Below are 22,532 nucleotides of genomic sequence, written 5' to 3' on the forward strand. Positions count from 1 at the left end.
CTGAAACAGAGACCAGGACAGGAAAGGGGAGAAACACCAAGGCATTCTGATTGAAACACACAAATGACACTTCAGTGGCTTCCCTTCCCCTCCTCCCCTAGCTGGGAGAGACGCAGGTTTCCTCAGCCAGGACTAAAAGCAATCCTAACAGACTTTGTATTTTTGGGTCCATTCAGTCTCTTGATATTTTCCTTGAATATACAGAAAAAATGTTCAATGTATCAAGCCCACTTGATAATTGTGTTTGGTTACTAAGCAACCATCAGAGCCTGTACCTTTCATGAAGGCAGGGGTCATTGGGCTCAGCACCTACAACAGTATTTGACGCATGGCAGATGCTCAACAATTTGTGGAAAAATGAATGAAAAAGTTAACCAATGACGTGTAAGTCCACATATCATTCGATGAAGCACCACCAAATGTTAACAAGACACCCATACTTCTACAGAGAGAGGAAATCCTTTCTGAGTTAGCGACTCCTGCTAGGAGTTTACCATGACAGTGGCTTTGCCTAGTGCCTCTCTGCTATTCAAACAGAGCCCGCTGGGATTACGATGCAAGCCCCCTACCCCCGCTGCTCAGCCATAGCTCCTGGAAGCCGAGAGTTCACCTCCCCTCCCTGCCGTGTGTCACAGCGGCTGTGAGAGGCCGGAGAAAAATGTGCACCCAGCAAATGGAGGTGCGAGTGGACAACCTCACCTGAACCGAAATGATGACCCCCGGCTAAAGAGGACAGGCTTGGGCTTTGGTTTGGGCTCTTCAAAAAGCCTGAAGAAGGCATGATGTTCAACGCAGATTTTCCAGAAGGACTTGCAGAAATCCCGACTGGCCATCAGGAATTCCAAGGTATCCTGGTACGCGCTCTAAAAAGGGCAAATACAGCATTGTTTTTTTCCCATTACCCACAGATACGCCATTGAAATAGGAGAAAAGGGGCAGAAGATAGATTTGTCCGATAAAGTGAAACATTCCATATTAAAACAAGAGAGTTTGCATTGTGTATTTTATGATAGGATGACCACAAATGCAAAGATTTAGTAAACTGTAGTTTTTTTTTGGAGACAGAGTCTCACTCTGTCACCCAGGCTAGAGTGCAGTGGTGCGATCTCGGCTCACTGCAACCTCCACCTCCCAAGTTCAAGCGATTCTCCTGCCTCAGCATCTGGAGTAGCTGGGACTACAGGTACATGCCACCAGGCCTGGCTAATTTTTTATTTTTAGTAGAGATGGGGTTTTACCATGTTGGCCAGGCTGGTCTCGAACTCCTGATCTCAGGTGATCCGCCCACCTTGGCCTCCCACAGTGCTGGGATTACAGATGTGAGCCACCATGCCCGGCCAACTACAGTTATTCTTAAGGATACAATGCAGTCCCTATTCCATCATTTTCCTCCCCACAGAATCTCTTAGACGAGTAACAGAAACAGCCGTGCAGCTTCAGCAGAAGTGACACCATTTTTTGACAGAATTCATATACAAATTATGTTTACTTGGCTTCCATTTCCTTGAAAACCAAAGCCCAAATACTGAAACTCCCTTTCTGCCTCCTTAAAACAACTGAAACACAACGTTCGTCCTCTTCCTCACACTTTGTGTCAACAGTGACTCTTCCGACATTTCTTTGTAAAGGAGCCCACGGCTCTAGGCAACCGGCAACTACACAGGACATCAACATTTTTTTTTCTGGAGCACAAAAATGTCACTCTCGGCTGAAAAAAATCATGTCCTTTGACTGTAGAAAGGGGATATGGAAATCTTCTACCCCCATTCTGAATGCTTCCAAGTGAAGCGGCCATATTATATAAACAAAAGTCACTACCGTCAGCATTCCCAGCAGTTCCAACTATTTTGGGGGATCTCACAGTTTTGGGTGGATCCAACTTACAAAGAAGCTGTGCTGCAGTTCTTCATTTATAAGGCATCTTTTTGGAACTCCAGTAAATTTTTCCATGGAAAACCATTTAAAATGGGGATATGCTTCCCAGGTCAGGCCATGAGAGCCTACTGAACCCAGGTTGCAGCTAGTCTCTAAGCCTAGATTGCCGCTTCTCATCTTCTTTCCCAGGGGAAAAAGAACTCTACGTGCCAGCTGGGGACACATGCCCAGGACACATCACCCACCTCCTCCGTCGCCATTTCCGGCAGACAAAGATGCTGCTGTTCCTCCCTTCCCACCCCAGTCCTGGCATGGGCCACAGCGTTAGGCAGTTTGTGGGAGGTAAGTGGGGAAGGGAACCTAATCAGCCCATGAAAATGAGCTCTATTGGAGGCTTAGGGCCCCCGGCAGGGCTTGGGGAGTTAGTGTATGCCTGGGGTAGGGTGGGAGCCTGAACGGGGTCTGCAGCTGTAGCCTGGGGCTGGATGCCCAGTGACAGCACAGCTCAGGTTGCTTGTTGGGAGGGGCTGCCTGGATCTGTGCAGGGAAATGACCCTCTCCCCAGGTATACATTCATGCAGCTCCTTTATGCTCTCTGTTTACCAAGGATGACAGCTGTAGTGTTACCGACCATTTGGATACACCCCATCTGTCCTACAGACGCTTGGTTTTCATGTGGACAAAAGCACCTGGGTAGCACTGGCCACAAGTTCAGCGGAAGTCCTGCCAAGCACAGACCTCCACCCCTTGCAGGACACAAGCCATCCGATGGCTCAGCAGGTCCCCTCTCCCGCCGGGACCACTTACGTTGGCATCTGGCCGAAGCTTGATGAGAAAGCGTTTCCTCTTGAAGCTCAGCTTCCGCACCTTGGCCCAACTGAAGGCATTGATCTTAGTGAAACCCTAAAAACAAAGACAGTAGCAGTAAGCCAGGAAATGCATAACAAGCAGCCTGGGAGTCAGTCTGTTTTGCTTACGGGAGCTAATGGCAGAGGATTGGCAGGCGACTGCTCAGGAGAGATGGCTTCTGCAGAGAATTCACAGGATCTGTGGCTATCAGATGATCCCTGTTCCTGCAGCATTTCTCACTGATTATAGGATATCGGCATTCAAACTAAGTCTGCCTCCAGGGAGAGAAGAAACTAGCCAAGGTAATGATGAAAAGAAAGATAAATAGAAATAAAAACCATGACAACCACTACAGTCATTAGCTGCCAGGACTTACGAAGGGCCAAGTACCATCCCGAAGGCTTTATACACCGTATCTTAAAAACCCTTATATGATAAAACCCAGCAAGATGGATTTACTAGCTTCATTTTATAGACATGGAAACTGCAACATGGATATATTTTAATTTGCCCCAAATCACACAGTTAATTCAGCCGAAAGAGAGACTTCCAAGCACATGCTGTACTGGCAGCTATGGTGCATTGAGCAGGTTTGCAATCAACTCCCTGCTTCAACCACCCTGGTCTAGCTCCTGGGCCCATCAAGCTTCCAACAGCACCAGCAAAATGATGAGAGGCCAGGCCTGTCCTTCGTCTTCAAAACCAGCGCAGTCTCTGGGTGGGGCTCACACATTCTCATCGCCTTTGGCAGCCAGGTGGAGAAACAGCGGGGAGCTACCAGACACCAACTCCCGTCTGCCCAGCCTCAGGTGAAATCAGAATTCCCATGCAGCCCACCGGAACACCAGGCCCATTCATTCAACGTGGCAAGAATGAAACAATTGGGCACTGGCAAGAAGATGGATTCCGAGACACAGGCTTTGCACGTGACAGCATTACCCAGGTATTCCCCATACTTAGGGATTGTGTCAAACACAATCAAAGCACATGAATTCAATTGTGAGACACCTCTTTGCCTTCTCAATACTTTAGAAATGGTTCAGGGTTATGATTTGAAACTTAAGGATAGTACTGAAAACTCCACTTGGCTTTACTATATTTCTTTTTTGAGACAGAGTCTTGCTCTGTCGCCCAGGCTGGAGTGCAGTGACGTGATCTTGGCCCACTGCAACCTCTGTTTCCTGGGTTCAAGCGATTCTCCTGCTTCAGCCTCCCAAGCAGCTGGGATTACAGGCGCCCACCACTACGCCTGGTTAATTTTTGTACTTTAAGTAGAGACGGGGTCTCACCATGTTGGTCAGGCTGGTCTCAAATTCCTGACCTCAGGTGATCTGCCTGCCTCAGCCTCCCAAAGTGCTGGGACTACAGGCATGAGCCACCGTGCCTGGCCTATTGTTGTTTTCTTATCAGGTACTCAGAGACTATGCATGCAGGTCAAAAACTGTCAAGAAAAAACTGCCTTGAATACCACACTGCTCTCACAACGTCACTCCCTACTACCTGGTAGGAAGCCCAATTTAATTCTTCTTGGGACGTGGTTCTATAATAATTATGTTATCATAAACTTCCAATGCATGAACAGAAAATCCCTGGAACGCTTTTGATAAAAGATGAGGGAGAAATAGAAGCAAACTTGGAAGAGCTCAAAAAACGGTTTTAGGTCCTGAACAAAATTACAACTTCCTAACTGGGTGAAATTTGATCCTATTTCATGATAAAGGCAGGTGCTTTCCCTATTTTCATTTGAAGCTAAAGCACAGGTTACCTGCTTGTGTTGAAAAGGAATGTGCTGAGCAGCCTTTTAGGGGTGGTGAATATGTTCATTATCTTGGTTATATTGGTAATTTTACAGGATACACATATATATAATAAAAACCTATCAAACTATACACTTCAAATGTGTGTACTTTCTTGTATGTAAACAATACTTCAATAAGCCTATTAGAAGCATTGATCAATGAAACAGTGCAATAGCAGAATGATCAACAGAACACACATTTTAGAGAGTGCAGAGAATCACTATGTCCTTAAGTAGAATACAAGTAAGAATTCAAGTGCAATATGTGTTTTGCTACAAAACCGCAACAATGTGGCTTTTTTTTTTTTTTTTTTTTGCGATGGAGTCTCACTCCGTCGCCCAGGCTGGAGTGCAGTGAGGCAATCTCACCTCACTGCAACCTTTGCCTCCTGGGTTCAAACGATTCTCCTGTCTCAGCCTCCCTAGTAGCTGGGATTACAGGCACATGCCACACACTTGGCTAATTTTTTGTGTTTTTAGTAGAGACAGGGTTTTACCGTGTTAGCCAGGATGAACGATGTGGCTTTTATGAATTTATAAAATTGCTGTATCTTCAAAGCGTGCCTCACAATCTTTAAGTATATCTGAAGTCCCAACCAAATAAGCTGGCTCAACCCAAACTGGGTTAAAAAAAAGAAAAAAGACCACATTACAGCAAAATATCATCTGTAAGTGTGAAAAAGGTATTTATTCGTGGACCCAAAATCTCGACCCCATTATACTGTGTTCTGTGTGCAGGTCCACGGAGAGCTACATGTTTCTGTATGCTACAAAGTCAATAAAACCAAACAAATCTGCAACATGGATTCCCCAAACAGGGCAAAGGTCAGTGAAACAGAATCTGGGAGCCGAGGGCCTGGGAACCAGAAAGCCTGAGATGAGCTTCGTTTTTCTTTGTTCAATGAGAAATAACTATCTGAGGTCTTTGGCCCACTGAATATGAATTGGAGCTGAAGGGCCAGCTCCTTTCTCCCCATCACCAAGGGAACTGAGCCGGGCTCTCAAGGCTCTCACCTGAAACACTAGAATTCCTGTGTTGGCAACGGCCAGATTGATCTTCGTGCCTTCCCTGTCCTTGGCCGGGTGCAACCGGATTCCATACATCTCCAGCCGACGGGCAATCTCGAGGAGCTGGAAATCTGATTCTGCTGGTGTCTGTCCACTGACAAAACAAAAATTAAAGAGAAAGGCCAGGAGATTTGAATTCCCTGTTTCTATTAATATGAGATTAAGAAGCTTCTCTTTGGAAATAAAAAGGCATTTCATCACAACACTGGGGCTACTCGATCAGATGACACCCAACCTCCCATTCACTGTCACCCAAAGTCTACCAGCGAGGACAAAAGCTCCATTGCTCATGGGACACAAAACCCCAAAAGTCTCCAAACTCTGCCAGTTTTTTTTGAATCTCAAAGAGTTTCCTTTAAGGTCATATAAAAGCAAAACACCACTGTGTTAAAAGAAGTTTTCAGTGGCTTCCAATAACCTAAACCTGCAAACAAAGTTCAAGACAACATTTTTCACATGGCTGTCAGGCTCCAGTGCTTCTGTAAAGCAACAACCAAAAGCATCACGAGTCCTCTGAAAACATTTTACAAATCCACACAAAAACGAAAATGCAGAGGCTACGAAGGTTCTGGATTTTCACGATACTCTGACCTTGTCCCTAGTTCACCAAGTCCCTTTCCCAGCTTCCCATCAGGATGATAACTGGAAGGTCCTTTGCGCTTACTGTCTCTTTTGTTCCAAAGCGTGGGCATCCTAAAGTTCCAGGCTTTTGTGGGTGACCTGCGCTTCTGAGCAGCCAGGATGGGTCACCGCATCCCAGTAAGCCTCTGTGATCTTCTTTCCTCAACTACTGTGGAAAAAACCCTTTGTGTTTTCTCCACAGTAGTTGGTGTGGGGGGTAGAGGGGAGGCACACCCGTGTAGGTTGGGAGGCAGAGAGAACTGGCTCAGAGGGCATGTGGAGCCAAGCGTGAGACTTACATGTGGTTATGGTGAAATTCCACGATTTTGTCCTCTAGTGCGTCCTGCTGAGGTATGTATTTATTTTTTGCTAAGTGCTCTCTGTCCAAGGTTTCATCAAAATCTCCAATCTCAGCTAAAAAGAAACAGAGGAAGAAAAATAGGTCACATAGGATGAAGACTTCCCAGTTTGTCAGTATTCCCCAGCTAGCCACACAGAAGCTGGCAGACTACAGAAGGTGAGCGCCGCTGGTGGGGGACGCCGGAAGGGCTAGACTTCGGAGGTGGGATACAAGGATGTTTTTAACAACTGTGGTGATGTTAAGAAGACGGTTTCCACTCCTCCTCAACCCTAACAGTCAGAAAGAAGCTTCAAGGTCAGGCACGGTGCCTCACGCCTGTAATCTCACCACTCTGGGAGTCCAGGGAGGGTGAACCATCTGAGGTCAGGAGTTCAAGATCGGCCTGGGCAACATGGCGAAACTTCATCTCTACCAAAAACATAAAAATTAGCTGAGCGTGGTGGCAGGCGCCTGTAATCCCAGCTACTAGGCAGGCTGAGACAGGAGAATCGCTTGAACCCAGGAGGTGGAGGAGGTTGCAGTGAGCCGAGATCGCACCATTGCACTCCAGCGTGGGCCACAGAGCAAGACTCTGCGTCACAAAAAAAAAAAAAAAAGAAAGAAAGAAATAAAAGAAAAAAGAAAAAAGGAAAGAAACCTCAGAATCATCCATCTTCAGCCATACCTGTTCCGGGTTTTCTTTTCTCCCCATCTGCCTGGGGAGGTTCCTGACAGTAAATTCTACACCTGTGGGTGATAACCATATAACCTCTCAACAAGCCCTGGAACTTCAGGGCTTTATAAAATCAAAGTGAAACTCTTATATATTAGAATGACTAGTGCAAAACCCAAATGCTTTATCGTATAGAGAAAAGACGATTGTCAGTGGGCGAAACGTAAATAATCTAATGCCTAAAAAAATTAAAAGAGTTTATTACACTTTTCATAGTCCTGTTGTCAGAAGTAACAGGTCAGACTGCAAAGTCTTATACGTTTTTATCTATGAGAAACATGATTCTCATGTAACCTCATTTTCTCACGTAATCTCAAGATAGTTCTCAATAGTGCAGGAATGTGGAAAGTTAAAGGATAGAGCTTTAAAATCAGACTTGCGCCTTAACAACACTAGCTCAGGGCACACCAATTGTTATCCCTCTGAGACGGCACACCTTTTTCTTTGTATCACATATACTGTGCAACAAGCTTAATAAAAAACAGCCTCCTGACCGGAGCCCAGCTGTTTTGATAAAAAGCAAGGGAACTGTTGCTAAAACTCACCTTTCATCCTGTCACATGAAGCAGCGTGTCGCACATAGGGCAATGCACTCCAGTCATCAAGCAGGACGTGGCCTGGGTGTTGCCATAAATCACACCCAGTGAGGATATCTGCTCTGCACAAAGCCGTGCCAACTCACCTGGTGGCAGCTGGGGCGCTGGAAGAACCCCTCTCTCACTTGCTTCCTCATGCTCTGAAAGACCCACAACACTTTCCTAACTGCCTTTTCTGGACTGGCTTCCTCCTTCCTAAATAGAGTAAAATTGCCACCCTCCAACACAGAAAATGGCACAGAATGGGGGGTGCGCCTGGTCAGCCTGCCATCATCATCTGTTGCCTTGACGATGGAGGGCCTGGCTTTTCCGCAATTCCTTCTATCTGGTCTCAAGGAAATGCAGCAGATGCTCATTATTCCAGGCAGTTATGATCTGTACAGCCACCATAAACACTGAATTAGCCATTCCGGAAACATTCCTCCTAGGGGAAATACAGGGTGAGGTTCCTACAGTAGTCTTGAAACAACATTTTAGCTAACTGGCCGTGTCTTATGTGTGTTTCTGTTGAAAGCCATCTTAAATACGCATTGCCAAGTCCCTCGCATGGAGCTCATGGCCAACAGCAGCTGAACTCATGCCTGAATGACACTTGCCTAACACGCATTTGCTCTATCAGGCAGATGGCACCGCACTCGGGGGCACAAGACAGCGCTTCAGCGCCACGCCTGGGGACTGTCTTAACAGTGAAACCACCAATAACACGCACAAAACTGTGAAAAGTGGGGCACTAAATACACCGTGAAAAGGATATTTGTTATCAGTACGAGAAAAAAAACCAGAACGCAGAGCTTTGCCTCATTTGACCCGCACTGGGAATGCACATCAGGTGACTCCAATTTTTCGCCATCTTGGGCATGTCCACAAATGACCGTGAAAGCGCCTGAGTGTTGATTTGGGGGTTACAAATAAATGAGCGAATTTGCAAAGACAAAATCTGGAAATAATGAGGCTTGACGGTATATAGAGGAATTCCTTAAATCCTAAATGTCTTGTGAACTCAGTGTGTGGGCATCTTAATGCCTATGAATCTTAGAACACACTCTTTCCCAGCATTCCACATCAAAAGAGCCAAACGGTCCAGGTTTTCCTTTGGCATCAGGGTAGAGACCCCTAGTTCTCTTTTCTTTTCGGTGGCCTGTCTTTTCTTGCCCTCCTGTCACGCCACAGTGACATGACTATGAAATTCATTCATTGTCCACATCTCTCCTCTTTGAAATATGGAGATAGGCTGCTCCTTATATTTTGGGAATTTTAAAAACAGACACATACTCAAGATCTGACTTACGTTTATTTTAATTTTTCTGAGACAGGGTCTCACTCTGTCACCCAGGCTGGAGCACAGTGGAGTGATCCTGGCTCACTGGGACCTTGACTCCTGGGCTCAAGTGATCCTCCCACCTCAGCTTCCCAAGTTTCTGGGACTACCAGCACACATCATCACACCTGGCTATTTTTTTTTTATTTTGGGTAGAGACAGGGTCTCACTATGTTGCTCAGGCTGGTCTTGAACCCTTGGCCTCAAGTTAATTTTGTTCTGTAGAGACAAGGTCTCACTATGTTGCCTAGGCTGGTCTCAAACTCTTGGCTTCAAGAGATTCTCCTGCCTGGGCCTCCAAACGTGCTGGGATTACAGACATGAGCCACCGTGCCCAGCTGACTTCCTGTTTTTTTAATGTTTATGCTGAAAATGACATATCAGCTTATGCATATACTACATTCCTTAGCAGTCTACTCAGTAAAACAGTAAGAAAAACAGCAATAAACCAAAATCATGTGATTTCAATAAATGAATGGAACTTCCTCAGGGGACAGGTGTGGAAAACCCGCCTTACTACACGGAACCCTCAGAGTAGGGACCACACAACCTGCACAAACACAGCCCTGCCTCGTCTCTGCACTGCACAAGTGTGATCTTTACCTCAGGGCCAACTAGTAGCTGATTCTTCTCATCAGCTCATCCTTCTTAGTCAATCCACAATAAATTAGAGAAAATTAAAAGTCCAAAATACTGCAGGGGAGATACATGGCCAGTGACAGAGAAGCAAGTGAAAAGACTATCTTAAAGACTCCATGCATTCAAGCAAAAGAAAGAAGGAAAATAAGAAGACATCAGATTGTGTGCAGAAAGACATACAAGATGGACGTCACCTACCAGAGATAATTTTCTATTAGGGTTAATATAGTTTCAGCCAAAGGGAGGTGACTTGACCCTTATACCTTACCAATGACGCAAATATTTACCAATAATTGAAATCATGACACAGTTCACAGAAGATTCTATGAGATGCCTCCTTTCATGACTGAGTAAATGGGATGCTTAAAAATGCAAAATGGGGCCTTACAAATATCAGAAGATTTTAAGAATACTGTCTATCTCATGACTGTATGTCAACTACCATGTCAATAGCAGGGGTACTTCTGAATCTATCTACTTAACTGCCTTTCGAGAACAGAAGATTCTTGGGGGACTCTGAGTCACTCGCTGGTTTCTGAGGAAGAATGGTATATTGGACTGAGGACAATGGTTTTCTGGATGTCAGCAAATCTCCATTCCAAGATACATAAGTGAAATTCACTATTGTTAACAGATCTTCATTTTTAAAATTTATTTTAATTGACAAAATAAAAATTATATATATTGGCTAGGCATGGTGGCTCATGCCTATAATCTCAGCACTTTGTGAGGCTGAGGTGGGAAGATTGCTTAAGCTCAGGAGTTTGAGACTGGCCTGGGCAACACAGTGAGACATCATCTCCTCAAAATAAAAGAGGCTGGGCACTGTGGCTCACACCTGAAATCCCAGCACTTTGGAAAGCCGAGGCAGGGGGATAACCTGAGGTCAGGAGTTCAAGACCAGCCCGACCAACATGGAGAAACCCAGTCTCTACTAAAAATACAGAATTAGCTGGGTGTGGTGGCACATGCCTGTAATACCAGCTACTCGGAGGCTGAGGCAGGAGAATTGCTTGAACCCAGGAGGCAGAGGTTGCGGTGAGCCGAGATTGCACCATTGCACTACAGCCTGGGCAAAAAGAGTGAAACTCCATCTCAAAAAAAATTAATAAAATAAAATAAAATAATAAAATATTAGCCAGGCCTGATGGCACGCACCCATAGTCTCAGCTACTCAGAAGGCTGAGGCAGAAGGATTGCCTGAGCCCAGGAGGTTGAGGCTGCAGTGAGCCATGACCAAGATACTACACTCTAACCTGGGTTACAGAGACTCTGCGTAAAAAAAAATTTTTTTTTGGTATACATTTAAAGTGAACAATATCACCATTTGATATATGTACACATTGTGAAATGGCTCAATTAAGCTAATATATATTACTGTACATACTTTTTGTGTGTGTGTGGTGAGAACACTTAAAATCTATTCTTTTTTTTTTTGCTTTTAGACAGAGTCTTGCTTTGTCATCCAGGCTGGAATGCAGTGGGGCGATCTTGGCTCACTGTAAACTCTGCCTTCTGGGTTTAAGCAATTCTCATGACTTAGCCTTGAGTAGCTGGGACCACAGGCATGTCCTACCACACCAGGCTAGTTTTTGTACTTTTAGTAGAGGCAGGGTTTTGCCATGCTGGCCAGGTTAGTCTCAAACTACTGACCTCAAGTGATCTGCCTGCCTTGGCCTCCCAAACTGCTGGGTTTACAGGCGTGGGCCACGCATCTGGCCAACATCTACTCTTTAGTGTAACAGACCTTTAAAGAAACAAACAGAGGAAGAAAGAAGTAAACAACTAAATGGCATCAGGAATCTTTGAGGAAGGTAAATTTCTCTTCTGCTTACAAAATGCCCAGGGTCAGAGACATTTTTTTTTTTTTTTTCTTTTTTTTGAGATGGAGTTTCGCTCGTTACCCAGGCTGGAGTGCAATGGCGCGATCTCGGCTCACCGCAACCTCCGCCTCCTGGGTTCAGGCAATTCTCCTGCCTCAGCCTCCCAAGTAGCTGGGATTACAGGCGTGCGCCACCATTCCCAGCTAATTTTTGTATTTTTTAGTAGAGATAGGGTTTCACCATGTTTGACCAGGATGGTCTCGATCAGAGACATTTTATGAAGTTACTACTTCAGTAAGGAAGCTTCATTTTAAAATGTGACATTGTTTGGAAAAGGAGTGAATAAGGTGAATAAGGATAAATAAAGGAAATGAATGTTTACTGAATACCTAGTATGTACTGGGTATACAGCTGGCCCTCTGTAACTGTGGGTTCCATATCCATGAATTAAACCAATCACGGATTGAAAATACTTGGGAAAAAATGCTGCATCTATATCAAACATGTAGGATGCTTTTTCTTGTCATTATTCCCTAAATGATACAAAATAACCATATAGCATTTACATTGCATTAATTATTAGAAATAACCTAGATATGATTTACAGCGTATAGGAGGATATACATAGCTTATACGCAAATACGACACCATTTTCTATCAGGGACTTGAGCAGCCTCAGATTTTGGTGTCTTTGGGAGGTCCTGCAGCCAATACCTCATGGACACTAAGAGACAACTGTATACGCTATCGTTTAATTTTTACAGCCTTATGAAAAGGATTCTATTATTCTCATGTTCCGGAAGAAATGGAGGCTGGGGGGTTAGTAACCTGTCAGGGTCATCATCCGACGAACAGAAACCGAGTCTGCCTGACTCAAAGCCTCCTCTCCCTCTCCACTATCATTTTATGAAGAGGGGAGACCAAATGCAGGAAAGGCAAAAATCACACAGTGCTCTGTGCTTAGGGTCCCGCCCCTGTAAAATAAGGATAACAACAGACTTGATCTCAGGGGGCTGTAGGAGAATTAAATGAGATAATATATATAATGCTGGCACATAGCCTTAATAAAGATACCTTTTTGTTTGTTTCTTCTTGCCCATGTCATTTTTTCAAATTGGTAAGAAAACATCTATTAAGTGCTCATATTCAAAAAACAAGAAGACGCACATCATCTACTGAAACCTTACTGTAATAGACCAGAGCAATTTTTTGAGTACTAAAAGTGACACTTCCTATAAACCTTCGTAAATCTTGTTAACTAGGCATTTATCAGGATGGGAGGGGCTGACTGTATGAGACCGCTTCATCTACAATGGAAATGTGGAGGTGATATGCTAGCTCAACTTTCCTCTACAGTAGCACTTATACACTGAGTGCTATACCCACAATTACCTTTCTGAAGCATAATGTGCATATTTTATTTCAATAATTTCTGCCTTGGTCAAGAGGGGGAAACAAACACCCAGGTGGGTTGCCAGACGGCCTTGAGATGAGCACAGTCTAATTTATCCTCTATTTATATTGAGGCAAATTAAAATATCTAGGGTCAAGCATCACTAATCCAGCTTCATGTGTCTTGGTTTACTGAACTCTGGAGAGCAAACACTCTAGAGAGAAGTGAAATGGCGTATCAAGGCTAACACGCCATATTCAATGATATAGTTTAAATCTAAGAACAGGACAGAACAAGTGGAACTCGTAACCACACATCCAAGCTTATCCTTTGAGACAACTGAAGTATCAATTGTGTACTAATCCTTGAAGCAAAACAAATGCCTGAACAGAAAATACAGGGGTTCATATTCGGGGATATGCATATTAAATGACATCAGGAGTATTGTTTTTCTCTTCCACCCATAGGCCTTCATGAAAACAGCAAAAAAAGACAAGGACACTGTCTTTTTTGGGGGATGTGATGTTTCTCCCCAGTAATCACATCACTGTGTTATTTCCAACATGATTTTCAAAGGAAACCAACAGAACTTACATTGCACAATGTGTGAAATCAAGAGCGCTGCGCTGGTGTCATTACACGTCAACCTGCCTTGAGCCAGGTCTTGCTTCACCTGCAGTGCGAACAGGTACCTGCGAAGATCAACAGAGCTGGGTGTCAGGCAAAGAGGGCAGCAGGTTGCTGGCAACCTGGCCTCACTGTGAGAAGCCACGGAGAGGGATACAGCCCCCAACCAGGAAGTCTGCATGGGCTGGAGTGGATTCCAGCTGCCATTCACTGCAGTGTAAATACCTCCTCCCAAAATACAAAGAGATGTATGCTACCATCTTTTCACAGTATGAATAATACGTTTCATTTTATACGGGGAGAGAGAGCCATAAAAATGTGGGACTATAATCTAACACCCTGTATATTTTTGTAGGGTATAGAAATATTTACTTTTTTTTTCACAGAATCAGTCATCCATACTCTAAAATTGTTCTATGGCTCAGACAGTAAAAGCAGTTAATTATGCTGAGTTAGACATTTGCCAATGAAATGAGAAAAGCAAGAAGGGTGTCTTTTTTTGTGGCATAATTGCCACTTAGCTACTTCCATAAGTCCCAGTTACCAGATCTGTAAAAATCCATTTAACTTATTTTTAAATTCTTTTCTTTACATTGTGGTATTATGCATGTCAACATTTTTGGTGTAACAAAAAAAGATATTTGTAAATCAAAGACATTAAAAACTATGCAACAGCAAACAGGCATAAGAAAAGGTGCTCAACATCACTGATCTTCAGAGAAATGCAAATCAAAACTACAATGAGATATCATCTCATCCCACTTAAAATGGCTTATATCCAAAAGACAGGCAATAACAAATGCTGACAGCCTCATATGTGGAGAAAACCTCATACACTATCGGTAGAGAGAAAACCCTCATATACTGTTGGTAGGAATGTAAATTAGTACAACCATCTTCTACCTGTCCATCAAAAGATAAATGGACAAAGAAAATGGGGTATGTATACACAGTGGATTCCTGTTTCGCCATAAAAAAGGAGATCTTGTCATTTGCATCAGCATGATTGGAACTGGAGGCCATTATGTTGAGTGGAGTAAGCCAAGGCATAGAAAAACAACTTTACATGTTCTCACTTAATTGTGGGAGCCAAAAATTAAAACAATTGAACTCACAGGGAGAGAGAGCAGAATGATGTTACTGGAGGCTGGAAAAGGTGGTAGGCGGGAGGGAATGGGGCCATTAACAGGCACGAAAAAACTAGTTAGATAGGAGAAATAAGATCTAATATTTAATAGCATAACAGGGTCATGACAGCCAATAATAATTCATTGTATATTTAAAAATAATGAAAAGAGTACAACTGGACTGTTTATTCCACAAAAGATAAATACTTAAGGTGATGGATAAACGCCCCCCACAAGACAAAAACAAACCAAACCTGCACAATGTGAAAACAGATGCGAAAATAATGATAGAAACTCATAGATTTTTAGAAGGGTAGTTACTAGTTTTGCCTGCTGCCTGAGAACAGTGTCCTCTCAGTAGTAGCGTTTGCAAACAGATTCTGTCCCTCATACAATTCCCTGTTGGGGCTGTGCACTGTGGCTCACGCCTGTAATCCCAGCACCTTGGGAGGCCAAGGCAGGCTGATCACCTGAGGCCAGGAGTTCAAGACCAGCCTGGGCAGTATGGCGAAACCCCATCTCTACTAAAAATAGAAAAATTAGCTAGGCGTGGTGGCAAGGCCCTGTAATCCCAGCTACTTGGGAGACTGAGGCCAGAGAATCACTTGAACCAGAGAGACGGGGATTGCAGTGAGCAGATTGCGCCACTGCACTCCAGCCTAGGTTACAAGAGTGAAACTCCATCTCAAAACAAAAAACAACAAAAAAAAATTACCTGCTGGAAGTGAGGGAATATGTTCTCTTTCAGGGTCCACAAGGTGGCGTAGTTTTAAGGGCAAGAACTTCCTAGCGCCATGCTCCCCTCCCATCTCTCTCCATCCGGGAGATTTAACGGTTTTATGTTTGAATTTCACGGGCACGGGAAGAAACTAAGAGTCAATCACTCCAGCGGAAGTTCTAAGGAACTCCTTTCATTGGCCAGGGGTCTTAGAGAAGGTGGGGCTTCCTCCCAGGTTAAAAGTCCCCTTCTTCCACACCCCTTCGGACTCCATGTTTGGATCCCCTTCCACGAACACTCCCTTTGTGGGAGCTGTTTTTCTCTCTCCTGGATTTCCCCACTGGAGTCCCCCTTCCACACTCATGGAAGCCTGTCTTCTCCTAAACTCCATCTCTGTCTATTCCCTAACACTCTTGTGGAAGCTGCTTTCCTCTCCTGGATTCCATCTTTCTGGATTTTCTCACTCAGTGTGAGAGTTAGCTGTTTCTTTCTCTCTCCTTCTCCTGTTTCTCTCTCTCTGAATAAATTGCTTTCTACAAACACTTGAATCCGGCATTTACTGTGCACTGTGCCGTGGTCCCCTCTCTCATCCTTGAGAGGGCAGGAGACCAAGAACCTGGAGAAATGTTCTCTCAGGGGAGCTGAGGGTACCCTGAACCCCTGCACCCCACTATTACAGAAGGACAGAGAGACAGGGCCTTGGAGGTATGGTACATTCCAGGCGGATCAAAGCATCTCCTTATTTAAATAATAAGGCAAATAATTGAGCTAGAAACCTGCCTGGCCAGAGGAAAGGGTGTTTCAGGACAGCCAAGTAGTTGAGGAAAGATTTTACAGGTTTATCTCCCATAAAGTAAAACTTTGCCTCAAGTATTTGGCAAAAAAATTCTAAGTGCCATTTTGTAACATAGCAAGCATAACAGAATTAGAAAATCTCCATTCCACAAATGCTGAAGAAATTATTGACTCCAGGAAGGATTGTCGATGAGTGAAAAAAATGTGGGAGATTGGACATTCATATAGGGCCAAAGTAACACAACTTTACCTGGCAATGGAATGATCAGAAATGTCACCACCTGAATGCAATGAACAATCTCGAATCATTACTGAAACATGAAGCATATGACATCACTTACGAAAGACTCCAGCCCAAATGTTTAACCGTGTCAGTCAAGCCCTAAATGAATTTCCACAGCTGTGGTCTGAACGTTTGTCCTCTCCAAACCTCATGTTGAAATCACATCCTCATGGTTGGAGGTGGGGCCTAATGAAAGGTATTTGGGTCATGGGGTAGATCCCTGAAGAATAGAGTAACGCCCTCCCTTGGGGGTGAGTGAGTTCTCACGTTCTTACTTCCTATGACAGCTGGTTGTGTTACAAAAAGCCTAGCACCTCCCCGCTCCCCCCACCTCCTCTCCCACCACGTGATCTCTGCGCATGCTGGTCTCCTTTGCCTTCTATCATAAGTGGAAGCAGCCTGAGGCCCTCGCCACATGTCAATCCCCAATCTTGAACTTTTTAGCCATCCAGAATCATGAGCGAAATAAACCTTTTTTCTTTATAAATTACCCAGCCTCAGGTGTTCCTTTATAGCAGCATAAAACAGACTATGACATCCAGTTTTGGAAAAACACAAAGGATAGAGGAACAAATTAAACAGCACCACAAGAAAGCTAGCAGACAAATTCAGAAGGTATAGCTGGTCCAATTTCTTCAACGAGATGCTATCATCTTATTGAAGACATCAGCAGTGCACTCACTGCTCACTGCGGCCTCAACCTCTGGGGGCTGAAGCAATCCTCCTGCCTCAGCCTCCTGAGGAGCTATGACTACAGGTATACACCACTATGCCCAGCTAACTGTTTAAAGTCTTTTGTGGAGAAAGGTCTTCCTGTGTTGCCCAGGCTGGTCTCAAACTGCTAGGCTCAAGAGATCCTCCTGCCTCAACCTTCCAAAGTGCTGGGATTACAGGCATGAGCCATTGCACCCAGCTAATCTTATTTTAGAAGAAGCAGATATAAAGGACAGTTAGGGGGTAAATAGGGAAATGCAAATATGGCCAATGTATTAGATGACATGAAAAGTACATATGTATGCATAGAAAATTTCAGAAAGGGTATCTTACTAATGTGATGGGCAATGGGAATGCAATGGTTTTACTTTCTTAGTCTTAATCATTTGTGTATTCTAACTTCCTACAATGTATATTTACTATTATAATAATGGAACGTTACTTTTGATTTTCAAAAGGGCCTCTAACAGTATCAGTCACAGAGGTTTCCATAAGAATTAAATAAGACACGTGAAAAACACTACTAGACAAAAAATATTCAATGAAAGTTAGCAGGTTTTTTTAAATAAAAGAATAACTAATCCCCTTTAGGTCATTTAGGAAGTTTTATTATTAAGAACTAAAAAACCAAGCAGCAATTGTATAACCATCAAAAAGCACCCTACAGCCTCCACTACCTACCAATGGGCCTTTCTCTGACCTCTCTAATTTTATTCTGGGTCTCTTGCTCCATCCTTCTCTCTCTCCCGCCCCCCCCGCCCCGTGTGTGTGTGTGTGTGTGTGTGTGTGTGTGTGTGTGTGTGTGTGTGTGTCTCTGGAAAGTCAAAGGGAAGAAAAGCAGAGAATATTAAACAATCTAAACCTCACGTGGGAGGAGGGAATAAAAACCATTGTGTGGATTATAGTTATTGTCTTTTGAGCCCAAAACTTTGTAGAGCTACAGATTTTAATTCTAATCTGTGTGATTGGTTTTTAATTAAGTAGGAGGGCTTCATGTTTTAAAATCACATTCTGAGTATTTTACCTATTTTGTTTGTTTGTTTTTTAAGACAGAGTCTCGCACTGTCACCCGGGCTGGAGTGCAGTGGCGCAATCTCTGCCTCCCAGGTTCAAGCGATTCTCCTGCCTCAGCCTCCTGAGTAGCTGGGATTACAGGCGCCCGCCACCACACCCAGCTAACTTTTTGTATTTTTAGTAGAGATGGGGTTTCACCATGTTGGCCAGGTTGGTCTCCAACTCCTGACCTCGTGATCTGCCTGCCTCGGCCTCCCAAAGTGCTGGGAGTATAGACGTAAGCCACTGCGCCCAGCCTATTTTACCTGTTTTAAAATTACATTCTGAGTATTTTACCATTTATCATTTCAAACATGAGGTCTGTGTTCACAAAGAGGTTTTCAGGGACAGATGCACAGGCAGAGTCTGACAGGCTCTGGGGACTTTTGGTGACGATCTCACATAGGCTGCAAGATGGCACTAGGTTCTGAAAGTGCACACATTTACTGGGAGGGCACGTGGCTATTTTGAAGGCTGAAGGAAGAACGTGGCATCCTCTTATTACATGGACTCTTCCTGTTCCAACGCCCCTTGTAACACAAGAAGTCACTTCCTGGGAACTAACTCTATGCACTTTTTGACTGCCCTGAGCTGTAAGCTGAGCATGCTGGCTGTGATACTAACTTTAGAGATTCTGCAACACCTTTACTTCTGTCCACTGAAGCAATTCCAATCCATCTCACAGAGCCAAAGGCTAAGTGTTACTTGGTGGGCACAAAATAAAATTAAACTGGTAAACACAATGAAAATAAGTGCTCAAAATGGAATCAAGTTTCCTTAGCAGAAGAGTGGACATGAGGACAGCGGCAATGACTGTGGCAGGGGCAGATAGAGTGACTTCACTTCTAGGGACTGCAAGAGTCACAGATTGCAACCATTTGATGCCTTGTTTTCAATATGAATAATTTGTTTCATCTGGAAGGTCATCTTCTTCTCTCTTTTCTTATTAAATGTAAGCAATTCACAATTTCCCTGCAGTCTAAGAGAACACCTCAGCAGGTGGTGCAGGGCGCAGAGCAGCACGTTCTGATAGGGTCCCCTTGCCTATAAGAACACAGGAAAGTAGAAGCTGGATCCAGTTGAAGACAGGATGCCGGGAGAGAAGGGGAAGAACACAAGGTGGCTAGACTCAGTATAAGGAAAGTGATTCCAAGCCACGCAATCAGAAAAGCTAGGATCATCTTTTCCAAAGAGCCTCACTTGCTGTTTTCAGCCTGCACCTAGGAGTCAATATGCTCCTCCTTCTAGATGCTTGGGCGTTGCTGTCAACAGGCTGGAGTTGCACTCAATGAGCAGTTCAATAAATAGAAAGGAATCCAGCTTCTTGTTTAACAGCAGGGTACCATTTAATCTCCTATCTATATCAACAGGAAACTGAAAGCTATTCCTGGAAGCCCAAAGCATTCACGACGGAGCTACAGTCACTTACACTCTTCTGAACCACAGGCCAGTTTCTCTGTCTGTCCCACTTCTGTCTAAGCGTCCCTCCCCACAAAGGACAGCTGCCATGGAGTTTCTCCCAACATCCCCTCATTCACCATCTGCCAAAGAAAAGCACCTGAAATCTCAATAGTCAGCCCATTTTTGCTTCTACAGGAATCTGAGATGAGAGTCCTAACACATTGGCCCGGTGAGGTTCTCTATGCCTTGCACCAAGTGGGGAGTAACAGAGAGATGATAAATACAGTAGGAATTTCAGATCAGTTTTATTCAACAACGAGCCAAAAGAATCATCTCCTTGGAAGAGACTTCTTAAATGTCAGTTCACACTGGGTGCCAGAAAACAAAAACGACAAAAACCTGCTCCGTCCCGCTGAGCTCATGTAACTTCAGGAATTGATGGGCACTGACGGAGAGGCTGGCAACGTACCGGGCACACGTGGCTTGATGGTAACGAGCTGGAGTTTTAGAGCAAGAGCCAGAATAGGAGACAACTGCAAACCTCTAGAGATGATGATTCTCAAAAACTGAAAAGATGCAAAACTATTTGCAAAATAGAATTTTTAATGAAAAAAAAACAAACAAACAGGGAAATAAAGGATTTGTGCCTCCAACTTCCTGAGCAAGAAAGAGGCCTGGTGATTCACATGAGGAAAAGGCACGCTACTGACGCTACTTATTCCAAACACAACTACATTCCTCCAGCAGCTGGACTTGCCCTGAGATTTATTTCGGCATACAGAGCTCAGGGCAACGCAGGGTCCAACGGCAGGAAAAGCAGTCCCAGAAACCAAGACCCAGCAGCCCCAGCAAAAGGTTCTCCTGCCAGGCAGCTGGGTTTAGCAGCTCGGGCTGTCCCTCCTCTGTAGGTAGCTCCCAGAAGGCTGCTGGCTTCTGCCAATTCCTGGTTGCCTTTGGCTTCTTTGACGATTTGAGGATTCTATGGATGTGGACGATTAGCAGCAACTTGTTCAGAACACACAAAGCAGTGGGAAGTCTTTGTCACCGTCTCCCTGGATGGCACATTCCTGTACCCGACGTCCTTCCTGCTGCTGCTGTGGTCATGGGACGCCTAACAGATATCTCAAACATGAGCTGGCCAGAACCACCCTGACTCTCACTCCTCCCCCGCAGTCCTCCACTCACCCCCGCAGTCCTCCACTCCCCTCCATCCTTCTCTCATTTTAGTAACCCCTAACACCATCTCCCCACAGTCGCTCAAGTGAAAAATCTAAGCACCCCCTCTCCTTCCCTCAGAGTCCACCTCCACCCCATCACCAAGACAGAGAGACCCTCTTCCAGTACCTGTTCCAAACACACCTACTCGCCTCCATTTCCACTGCTACCTATTGGTGGCTTCTTTGCCACCATCATGGTGTGGACTTCTGTGGCCGCCTCCTCACAGGATGGCCCAGACTCTCCTTCTCCCCGCACCATCCACGTGGCAGCCAATCTTTCAACACAACCTGTGCCAAGCCTCTCTCCCGCTTCACCACGCCGCTCCCAACACTGCTGCCACACTGGGCCTCCTTTATGTATTTGAATGAATGGAGCCAATTTCCCCCTTGGGTAGAGTACTGACTGCACCATCTCTCTGGAAAGCTCTTTCTCAGTAAATGATTGACGGTTCTTCTCACTTCCTTGAGAGGCATCCCAGACCCACCAACCTGAAGTCATCACCCTGGCACCTCTATCACATCCTCCTACTTCAATTACCTTAAGAGTTCTTGCTGTTACCTGATATTATCTTGTTTATTTAATTGCTTTGTCTGTTTCCATGAGAGTATTCTGTCTTTTCATCACTGCATTCCCAGTGCCTAGAACAATGCTTGCACACAGGGCACACTTAATAAACATTGCGGACTAAATCAATATCTTCATCCCTTTGATAAATGACAATCAATGATGACCTAAGATACTGTGCTCTGTACTAAGAAGAATGAGGAAGAATGTGATGGTCTCAGTCTTAAACAGTCAATGCTTGAAAACCATGTGTGATAAGAATTAGGCTGGTCAGATTAGTGTCCGCGGAAGGGTGCTCTTGAGAGGCAATCATTTTATCTGCACACATTCCTGCCAGCTCTGCCCTCTTCTGGAACACTATCAGTCTTGCCTCAAATTATAAAATGAGGCTGGGCACAGTAGGTCCTGCACATAACCCCAGCACTTTGGGAGGCTGAGGTGGGTGGATCACTTGAGGTCGGGAGTTTGACACCAGTCTGGGCAACATGGTGAAACTCTATCTCTACTAAAAATACAAAATTAGCCAGGCGTGATTGTGCACCCTTGTAATCCCAGCTACTCAGGAGACTGAGGCAGGAGAATCGCTTGAACCTGGGAGGTGGAGGTTGCAGTGAGCCGAGATTGCGTCACTGCACTCCAACCTGGATGACAGAGAGAGACTCTGTTGCATAAAAAAGAAAAAAAATATATAAAATGTGTAGTAGAAGTTAAGATGTGATGATGGTGACGGTGATGATGACAATGATGGTGATGACAGTTACCATTTGCAATGTCCCTACTGGAACCCAGCTACTCTAGTATAATACTGCTTATCCTCAGAGCCACTCTGGCCAAGTGAGCATTACAGTCCTCGTTGTAAGAGGGGAATTAATGGCAACACAAAGGTTAAAAAGTAGCTGGCCTGTCACAGCAAGTGGCAGGATGATGGTGGAAGCCAGGTCTGATTCAACAGTCACACTTCTGCCACTTGACCACACTT

At 44.5% G+C, this 22,532-nt stretch overlaps 1 protein-coding gene across 4 annotated transcripts in view; it reads right to left on the reverse strand.

Annotated features, from left to right (window-relative positions):
• Positions 1-22,532, reverse strand: part of FARP1 (FERM, ARH/RhoGEF and pleckstrin domain protein 1) — a 319,687-nt gene that overhangs the window by 65,985 nt on the left and 231,170 nt on the right. For all 4 annotated transcript variants that reach the window (XM_064362215.1, XM_021667903.2, XM_021667905.2 and 1 more), the window contains exons 6-10: positions 13,648-13,745; positions 6,511-6,625; positions 5,537-5,684; positions 2,683-2,778; positions 700-863 (exon numbers count right to left, since the gene is read on the reverse strand). In XM_064362215.1, the coding sequence (XP_064218285.1) occupies positions 700-863; positions 2,683-2,778; positions 5,537-5,684; positions 6,511-6,625; positions 13,648-13,745 (621 nt within the window). The remainder of the gene's footprint in view (positions 1-699; positions 864-2,682; positions 2,779-5,536; positions 5,685-6,510; positions 6,626-13,647; positions 13,746-22,532) is intronic.

This window comes from Aotus nancymaae, unplaced genomic scaffold, assembly GCF_030222135.1.
Source record: "Aotus nancymaae isolate 86718 unplaced genomic scaffold, 86718_ANA_hifiasm-v0.15.2.pri h1tg000048l, whole genome shotgun sequence".
Taxonomy (NCBI): Eukaryota; Metazoa; Chordata; class Mammalia; order Primates; family Aotidae; genus Aotus; species Aotus nancymaae.